General features: G+C 37.9%; 1 protein-coding gene across 1 annotated transcript in view; it reads left to right on the top strand.

Annotated features, from left to right (window-relative positions):
• ERICH2 (glutamate-rich 2) overlaps window positions 1-9,462 on the top strand; it is a 14,799-nt gene extending 5,337 nt beyond the window's left edge. Inside the window, exons 3-5 of the mRNA XM_011991950.1 lie at window positions 3,371-3,428; window positions 8,527-8,598; window positions 9,259-9,462. Coding sequence (XP_011847340.1) covers window positions 3,371-3,428; window positions 8,527-8,598; window positions 9,259-9,383 — 255 coding nt within the window. The 3' untranslated portion in view covers window positions 9,384-9,462. The remainder of the gene's footprint in view (window positions 1-3,370; window positions 3,429-8,526; window positions 8,599-9,258) is intronic.
• Window positions 9,463-10,400: the final 938 nt, after the last annotated feature.

Here is a 10,400-nt window from a genome sequence, read left to right as displayed (position 1 = left end):
TGTGTGTGTGTGTGTGTGTGTGTGTCTTTTTAGTAGAGACAGGGTTTTACCATGTTGGCCAGGATGGTCTCGATCTCCTGACCTTGTGATTCACCTGCTTTGGCCTCCCAAAGTGCTGGGGTTACAGGTGTAAGCCACCGCGCCTAGCCAATTTTGTAAATTTTAAAACCTATAGAAAAAGGGAAAGAGTAGAACAATGAACACCTGAATACTCCTTACTAGATTCACTACTCATTAACATTGTGCCTCATTTGCTGTATCTTTCTCTTTTAATAGGAGAGGCATAGATATAACCTAGCCATATACTTCTTTTTTTTTTTTTTTTTTTGTTAATTTTTTGAGACAGTCATGCTCTGTCGCCCAGGCTGGAGTGCAGTGGCACAATCTCACCTCACTGCAACCTCTGCCTCTGGGTTGAAGTGATTCTCGTGCCTCAGCCTCCTGAGTAGCTGGGATTACACGTATGCACCACCATGCCTGGCTAATTTTTTTGTTTTTTTTAAGTAGAGATCGGGTTTCACCATATTGGCCAAGCTGGTCTCACAGTCATGGCCTCAGGTGATCCGCCCACCTTGGCCTCCCAAAGTGTTGGGATTACAGGCGTGAGCCACTGCGCCCAGCTTAGATATATACTTCTGACTGAAACACTTGAAATTAGTTGTAGACATCATGAAACTTCACCCATAAATACTCAAGCTGGGTCTCCAAAGTTCATTCTTCAGTGTAACACTATATCCTTATCACAACTAAGAAAATTAGTAATAATTCTGTAACATATAATATTTGACCAAATTTAGTTTCTGAATTTATCTTTAAAATGGCTTTTCTAGCTTCTAGCTAGATTTTTTTTCCAGTCAGATTTCATCAGTGTTTATGCTTTTTGTTTAGTTGTTAAGCATGTCTTTATTCTGAATATCACAAATACTTTTGTAAACCTGTCTTCAGCGTAATTTTGGAGTGTTAGATAATTCTCATCGAGGGCTTTGGCAAAACATCCATTGCAAGAATTTCATAATTTTACTGCCTTTTGAACTGTTAAAGGAAATATATTTTATGCTAACAAAAACAACAAATAGGTCAATACAAGGGAATTTGAAATTGATTCCATACTTCTTTTCTTTTTCTGAGGCTATTATTAATATAATGCTTCGTTAAATACACTACATATTAGATAATATTAAGAAATTCCTAAATGTTTAGGTATGATAGTAATATTTGGGTTTTATAGTAATGTAAAACGAGATGATATCTGTAAACTGCTTTACAATAATCCAGACAGAGCGGGGGAAAGAGTGTGTGGTGATATTGATAGAACCCAAATTTTGAAGCTGAGAATTGGGAACTTGGATTTCTTTTACTATTCTATTTTTGTGTATATTTAAATTTTTCATAATAGATTTTTAAAATATAAAAATAGCTGCATATTTTATTGATCACATTCTCTGTCCATGATCAATTAAACTAGGCATTAATAACAAAAATAACAATAACAAATTAAAACCACTTAAAACTAAAAAAAAATTTTCTAAATGGCATGAATGTAAAAGAAAAATAAAAAATAAACGTAAGCTAGGCGCAGTGGCTCACTCCTGTAATCCCAGCACTTTGGGAGGCTAAGGCAGGAGAATCACTTGAGGTCAGGAGTTCAAGACCAGCCTGGCCAACATGGTAAAATCCCATCTCTACTAAAAATACAAACAGTTAGCCAGGTGTGGTGGTGCATGCCTGTAATCCCAGCTACTCAGTAGGCTGAGGCAGGAGAAGTGCTTGAAGCCAGGAGGCAGAGGTTGCAGTGAGCCAGGATCACACCATGCACTCCAGCCTGGGCAACAGATCAGACTCCATCTCAAAAAAAAAAAACAACCTCGAAAACTATTTGGAAAAAAGTGATCACCACAACACTAAATATTAAAATGTTGAAAAAAACTTAAAATTTCAAATGCTTCAGTGATGATGATGATGATTCAAGGAAGAATGACAACAAATGAAGTAAATATTAATGCCAGAAACTAGAAAAATAAAATAAACATAAAACAAGAAAAAGAATTAAAGAAACTTTAATTCAAACTAAAAACCAAATTAATGTATCAAGAGCTGGATATTTGAAAAAAGGATGACATAGATATGAACTACTAGATATCATAATTAAAATGGAAGAAAACCACAAATAGGAATGAAAATGAAAATGTCTTAACCTAGACAAGAATAGATTTTGAAAATAAGAGAATTCTATCGTATGAGTTGGAACATACCATGTTAATTAGTATGTGAATGAGAATTTTGATGAAATTAATGACTTATAGAAAAATCTCCGGAAGAGTTATATTTACATTAGAAAAAAATTTTTTAAAGCCATGGGAGAAACTGAGAAAACTGGTAGAGAACTACTTCTGAAAACAGTACCTGGGTATTTATCAAGTATCTGGAAGTGTATGAGAAGGGTCTCTTTTATATTACTATATGCCTCTATCTCTTACAGAATAAAACTCATATACCTGCATGTGGTTCAGAATATGTCACACACAGGCAAGAACAATCATCAAAGTATAGGGGATTTTGTGTGTGTTTTTTTAATGGAAGCAGTCTAAATAGCTGTAATAGAAGATTAGTTTAGTAAATTGTAGCCTAAATAAGTAAAAAATATGTAAGAATATTTCATGCCATGGGGAGAAAATGATCACAATCTACGGGGTTTTTTTTTTTAAGTTACTAAATAATATTAAATGTGGTAAATACCTATGTGTTCATTTATGGAAAATAATACTTGAAATAATATATATGAAGATGTTAAAAATAAATGTGTTTATTTTTCATAGATGGTAGAAATGTAAGTGCTTCTTAACTGGGGACAGAATGTGTTTATTTAGCTTTTAAATTTCCTACATAAAAAGATATATTATTTTGTAACAAGAAAAGTATAATAAAAATAATAAAAGCAAAACTGGATGATATTAGAGCAATGCTGGAAAATATCAAATGTACATTTTGTAAGTCTGCATTTTTTTCAACTGTCATATAATTATGGACTAAGTTACAAGTGAAACCTGTATCTGAACCAAAGGAATATTAAAATAAAGTGATTAATGTCTTCACTGTCTGTGCCAGTTGAATCAACCTACATATTCTCAAATTGTTCAGTAGTACATACACAGTATGGTTGCAGGAAAGCAGAGGTATCATCCTTACCCCATGTGGCTTTGCCATCAGAGGTCCTTCAATATCCTTGATTAATTGATTGGTTATAGACTGACTCCTGGAAAAACGTGAAAATGTTAAAAGCAAAACAACTAATCATTAACGAAAGATTTTCTAGGGAGTTTGAGTTGACAACATTTAAATTCAGTTATCTGAAGAATTTAATGTTTTCCAGTTCCTGAGAGCAGAAATGGCCCGAGAGTACCAGTTGGCAAAAAAATTATGTCAGATGAGTAAGTACAAAATACTTTCATGTTTTGTAATCTTTGTTTTCAAAAATGAATTTGATAATATGATAATCAATCTTGATTATCATAAGTCTAGTGAATTCCCTGATAGTGTCTCAGTGATTCCTTGATAGTAAATTAGGTTGATTGGTATAAGGACTAATTTAGATCTCTAGAGTACATTTTAGTGGAATAAAGTAATGTAATTACCATCACTGGAAAATAAATAAAAAATTTTACCCTCATGATGATGGGTTAGTAGCTTTATACCTTTAGTTTCAGAGAAGTGTCAGGTGATACAGCAGTCAAACCTTAACTGAACATGCATTTATCCCACAAACATTGAGTGCCTACATGTGCCAGCCACTGTTCCAGGCACTGGAAATACAATAGTCAGTCAGACAGATGACAATCCCACATTTGTGTCTAGTGTTGGAAAGACAATAAACAGACAGTGTGTCATGAATGATAGGTGCCATGGTGAGAAATAAAGTAGGGAAGAAGGAATAGAAGGTACTGGAGGAAGGCAAAGCAGTTTTAAATAGGATGGCCCAGGAAGGCCTCACTGAAAGACTTGAGGAAGAGCCACATGAATATCTGGAGGACAAATGTGCCAGGGAGGGTGAATGGCAAATGTGCTATGACAGGAGTGTGCCTGAAAGGAACAGCGAGGAGGACAGTGTAACTGGAACAGAATGAGCAGGGGGAAGTGTGATAGGAAATAAAGTCAGAGGCGTCATGGGCAGGGGATTGTGAGATTGCATAGGATTTTTTCTTGATTTAAAAACCTTCCTGTTTCCCCTGAGGTGGGAAAACCTCTGCAGGCTTTTGAGTAGAGCAGTAATATGATCTACCTTATTTTTCTTTCTGTCTTTGGTTGTTAGTGGTTTGACTTGATGTTCAAAATAGTTGTGGGTTTTTTGTCGCAGTTGTACTGTTCGGGACATTTGCTGAGTTTCTTACCTCTGTGGGTTGATGTTTCCGTCAGCTTTGAAAATTTCTTGGCCATTGCCTTTCCAAATACCACTTCTACCCTATTCTCTCTCTTATTTTCCTGGGTCTCCAATTACACATAAATTTGACTTTTTTTTTCCTGGTGTCCCATGTCTATCTTATATTCAGCTCTGGTGTGTTTTGTTTTCTTTCTTTCTTCTCTTCTCTCTCTTTTATTTATTTATTTATTTTTTTTTGAGACAGGGTCTCGCTCTGTCACCCAGGCTGGAGTATAGTGGTGCAATCTCAGCTCACTGCAACCTCTGCATCCTGAGTTCAAGCAATTCTCATGCCTCATCCCCACGAGTAGCTGGGAGTACAGGCTTGTGCCACCATGCCCGGCTAATTTTTGTATTTTTAGTAGAGACGGGTTTCACTATGTTGGCCAGGCTGGTCTTGAACTCTTGGCCTCAAATGAGTCTCCTGCCTCAGCCTCCCAAAGTGCTGGGATTATAGGCTAAGCCACAGTGCCTGGCTCTCTTTCTTTTATTTCTATGTGTCTGTTTTAATATTTTCTATTTACCTGTTTTTGAGTTTCTTTATTCTATCTTCTGCTGTGTCCAGTCTGCTGTTAAAACTATTTAGTGAGTCCAAGATTGTCTTTTCCATTTTAGAATTTCCATTTAACAATCTGGAAAGATTCTGGTTCTCTGTTGAACTTTATCATCTTTTCAACTATTTTATGCATCTTTTTCTTCTAATATATTAGTCATAATATGTTAAAAAAGAGAAAATAGCAACTCTACAATTAAACTTGTTGATAGCAGGACTCAAAATATTAAGTAGTGTTAAACTTAAATTCATTCTTACAGTAAAGTCCTTAAGTGAAAATGTAGTACAGGGATGGAGGGTCTGCCCTGGCTGGCCTCGCAAGAGTCCCAGTTGTGGAGAGGGTACTTCTAGATCATTGGCTCATTTTACAAATTGGTTTCTTGAATACTTCAACACTTCCTATCTTATGTCTGAGGTAAATAATCCTTTCAAGCACTTTTGACCTTGAGAGCCATTGAATAAAATATTTTAGTCAAAATTATTTTTGGTGACCCACAAATACAGAATTTTTTTTGAGACAGGGTCTTGCTTTGTCGCCCAGGCTGGAGTACAGTGGCACAATGTCAGCTCGCTGCCATCTCAATCGCCCAGCTCAGGCAATCCGCCCACCTCAGCCTCCCTAGTAGTTGGGACTACAGACGCATACCACCACACCCACTAATTTTTGTATTTTTTGTAGAGACGAGTTTTGCCATATTCTCCAGGCTGGTCTCGAACTGCCTAGACTTAAGTGATCTGCCCGCCATGGCCTCCCAAAGCAATGGGATTACAGGCAAGAGTCATTACATCCAGCCAGAATTTCTAATTAGAAGAAATCCTGATAGAATCATGTTCAATCCTCTATTTTTATAAAAACACTGAAGTATTATTATTACTATTTTTGAAACAGGGTCTCATTCTGTCACCCAGGCTGGAGTGCAGTGGTACGATCACAGCTCACTGCAGCCTTGAACTCCAATGCTCAAGGGATCCTACTACCTCAGCCTCTCAAGTAGCTGGGACTATGGGCACATAACACCATGCCCAGGTAATTTTTGTATTTTTTGTAGAGGCAGGGTTTCACCACATTGCCCAGGCTGGTCTCAAACTCCTGGGCTCAAGCGATCCTCCCACCTCAGCCTCTCAAAGTGTTGGGATTACACACATGAGCCACTGCACCTGGCCCAAAGTGGTTTTTAAATGGAACTGAAAGTCAAGAGTCCAAAGTACTTTACATTTCTCCATTCATCTCATGAGTGACTATGAGATTTGGTGCCAATAAATCTTCCTATTTTTTGGTCACTTCACCTGTAAGTCAAAAACCTGCAGCTCAGTCTCTTTAGGGTGCCACACTTCTGCTCCCAGACAGCCTGAGATTCTCTACATAATACATGGAGGTCCTGGAAGATTTATTTCATAAATTATCAGTTGTAAATGTTAAAGAATAATGGCTCAAAAACCAAAATACTTCATGCCATTATATGTCTAATGCAAATACAGATATACTGTATCTTCTGAAAATTTCGTTCTTACAAAACCTTCTATTTATTTTTGAGTAAAATAACTCACTCTTTCCTATTAGCCTACAGTATACTTTTTAAGAAACTAGTATCTAAGGAAGCAAGCTGGAGAAACCCTCTTCTGGAAAGAAGCTTAGCCTCAGAGATTTAGACTATTAATGATAAGCATATTTTAATCCAAGGTAAAATGGGTAAAAAGTTACTTTGCTCAGAAACCTTATGTGTATGTATAATGATACATAAAATACCTATAGGATCCTTAAAAGCAGCTTCTAAGCAAGCACACAGTCATGCTAACCCAGACTGATGACAAATTGTTAGTTAGTAGATTAGGAAGTAAAGTCCCTTCTTTGGTGTATCAAGATAAAAGCCATGGGTCGGGTCCTATAAGCCAAGGGGTCTAGCTGAACCATCTACAATGTCCACAATGGTTCTTTCTCTCTCTCTCTTTTTTTTTTTTTTCCTGAAGACAGAGTCTCCCTCAGTCACTTAGCCTGGGATGCAGTGGCAAAATCTCGACCCACTGCAACCTCCATCTCCTGGGCTCATGTCATCCTCCTGCCTCACCCTCCCAAGGAGCTGGGACTACAAGCACGTGCTACCACGCCCAGCCAATTTTTGTATTTTTTTGTAGAGACAGGGTTTCACCAGGTTTGCGAAGGCTGGTCTTGAACTCCTGAGCTCAAATGATCCACCTGCCTCAGCCTCCCAAAGTGCTGGGATTACAAGTCTGAGCCACTGTGCCCAGCCTCACAATTATCTCTTACTTTTAGCCAGATGAAGAGCACTCTTGATGCTTCAGTGCCCCCCTTGGAGGCCACCAAGATATTGAGCAGGAGTCACAATATTAAACAGATGATGCGGAGTTATGAATACTCCTCAAGGCTGGTAGGAAGAAGTAGAGCGAGAATGTGGAGCGAGATCTAAAAAAGTGAATAAAATAGTCTAGACAACTCTGAAACTAAGATTATAAATCTTTCTGGCCTCTAGGATTTCAGTAACATACTAACAAGCCTAAAAAAGTCTATTGGTGTGCTCCAAAAGAAAGGTGACACAGTCACATAAAGGATCAGCAGAAAGGAATAAATAGTGCTGAAAACAATGGGTCCAATGAAGCTGGAGAACGTTGTTAAGCAGGCGACGACCAAAGTGTAGACTATAGTAAAAGTTGTCAAGATGAAGAGAAAGAAGTAACATCAGTTTCCCCTATTGGAAAGATGTAACAAAATGGCATCTCTACTATGGAAGAGGTTGCATTAAAAACAAACAAACAAACAAACAAAAACTTCCTCTGTGTTCCGATGAGACCTTTAGTAAAGGATGTCACATAGATGGGTGGATGACATGAGATGAAGGATTAACAGACCTCTAGGCACACAGTCTTCTCATTAGCAAAGTCTCCATATTTTGCAGGATTTGTACCTTCTTTGAGAAATGATTATGTTCGGGAAACACTCTGGCTACTGGCCTATGAAGGAAGCCATATTGAGGTGATAGAGATTGCATTCTATGGATAGGAGGTAGAAAATATAATGAGGGCTGTGCGCAGTGGCTCACGCCTGTAATCCCAGCACTTTGGGAGGCAGAGGGGGGTGGATCACCTGAGGTCAGGAGTTCAAGACCAGCCTGGGCAACATGGTGAAATCCTGTCTACTAAAAATACAAAAGTTAGCCAGGCGTGGTGGCGCACACCTGTAGTCCCAGCTACTTGGGAAGCTGAGGCATGAGAATCACTTGAACCCGGGAGGCAGGGGCTGCAGTGAGCCAAGATCACACCACTGCACTCCAGTCTGGGTGACAGAGAGACACCCTGTCTCAGGAAAAAATAAATAAATAAATAAAATAAAATAAAATATAATGAGGATCATTTATCTTCCAAAGCACAAAATATAAGTGCAGCATTTTCTCTGTTTGCACTCAGATATATCTGTGGTATAATTGTTAGTGTTTATCACTTTGTGCATTTCACCTGCTCTGAGTGACAGTTCAATTTCATTCTAAGGAGCCTGTTTGCTGAAACACTGAACGTTAATAACACACATTCTGTTGTCCGTTTTCAGTCCTCATCTATGAACCAGAAAATCCTGAGGCCAAGGAGTTTTTCACACTTATTGAAGAAATGTTGCTGATGGGTAATTTTAAAAATTGAAATTCCTTGTTTCTCATAGAACTATAAGCACTCACTTTTTAAAAACCCATTATCCCGGGAGATTGTCAATACATCTTTAGGAAGTGGTTAAGAAAAGGCTAAATGGCTGTCCTAAATGGTTTAGTGAAACAGCTTGTCCTCTGTGGATGGTCACAATGACCCCCTTCTCTCTGTGGGACAGAACTGCCCAAGCAGAGCAGGCTCCCTGGGGACCAGGCATCGGGTACTGACAAGCAGAACATGCTAACACAGCTGCGTGTTAAAGGAATTACCCACAATTCCAAGGGAAGCCAAACCCTCTAAATTACCATGTCTCACTTCCTTTCAATGGACAATTTTACTACTGTCAATAAAATTCTATGATGGAAATAATTCTATGAAATTATTAAACAGAATTTCATTGACAGTAGTAAAATATTTTTGTAGACCTATGTTTTAAATTATCAAAAACACCTGTATGCCAGTAAAAATATGTTTCTTCTTTGTACTACCACTATGACCCTATGTGCAGTTAGCCAAGTCCAACTCAGTTCTTATGTTGCAAATATATGTATTTCTTGGTAGAGGGAGGGGCAAGGAGAATTATTTCTCAGAGTGAAATATTAAGAAGCACTTTAAGCAATCCTCTTCCTTTCTGTGGCAGAGAGAACTCAGAATCGTGAGCAAGATGTTGAAGACAGTGATGAAGACAGCAGTGGTGAGAGTAAAGGAGAAAGTGATGAGGAGCTGAGTGACGAGAGCTCTGATGAGGGTGAAGATGGATCATGAGTGTTGCTGCAATACTTAAAGCTTCATGTATTTTCATTAATGTATACCATGCAAATATAAAGACGAGAGTGGCATTTTAGTCTAATTGCTCCTTATTTGGTACAGTTTCTTTTATCTATATTCTTAGCTTAAGACTCTTCCTAATATTTAGACCTTAGCTCAATATATGAGTTACTCAGAGGGGAAAATAGTTGAAAACACTTACATAGCACTATGTGCCAGGTACTGTTCAAACTGCTCTACACACATTATATAATCCAACAACCCCATTAAGTACTATTATTATGCCATTCTACAGATGAGAAAACTGAGGCACGGAGAGGGTGAATAATTTGTCCAGTGTCATACACCTATTTGTTTGTAGAGCCTGGATTTGTGCATGGATGTTATTGCCCCAGAATTCATACATTTAGTACCCTATAAATTACCACCATTTCAGGCACTTTTATATCATTCATCATTTGTTTGTTTGTATGTCTAGATAATGGGATCTTGCCACATCAACCAGGCTGATCTCAAACTCCTGGCCTCAAGCGATCCCCCCATCTTGCACTCCCAAAGTTCTGGGATTACAGGCATGAGCCACAGTGCCCAGCCCATTCATTGTGTGTTCTTTACAGCATGTATCACTGTCTGAAATGCTTGTTTCATTGTTCATTTCATCTTCTCCCTACCTGCCAGAGAATGTAACACCCATGAAGCAGGACTTTATCATTTTCCTCATAATATCCCTAGCAACTGGACAAGTACCTGGCAAATAATAGAACATATATACCAAATGAAGTGAAAGTTAATGGAAATATTTATATTATTTCATAAAACATTTACAAGACGACTTATTTATCAATCTATTATTGTGCTGATTCTGTAGTCCTTGTTGAATTTCTGTCACCTTCAAATTAGGTTGTAAGGTAACTGTCTTAGTCTGTTTTTTGTTACTATAAGAAAATACCTGAGGCTCAGTAATTTTTAAAGAAAAGAGGTTTATTTAGCTTATGGTTCTGCAGGCTGGGAAGT

The sequence above is a fragment of the Mandrillus leucophaeus genome, unplaced genomic scaffold (genome assembly GCF_000951045.1).
Source record: "Mandrillus leucophaeus isolate KB7577 unplaced genomic scaffold, Mleu.le_1.0 Scaffold40, whole genome shotgun sequence".
In the NCBI taxonomy this organism is placed as follows: domain Eukaryota; kingdom Metazoa; phylum Chordata; class Mammalia; order Primates; family Cercopithecidae; genus Mandrillus; species Mandrillus leucophaeus.
The sequence above is the reverse complement of the archived record's forward strand: the minus strand, read 5'-3'. Positions and strand labels throughout refer to the sequence as shown.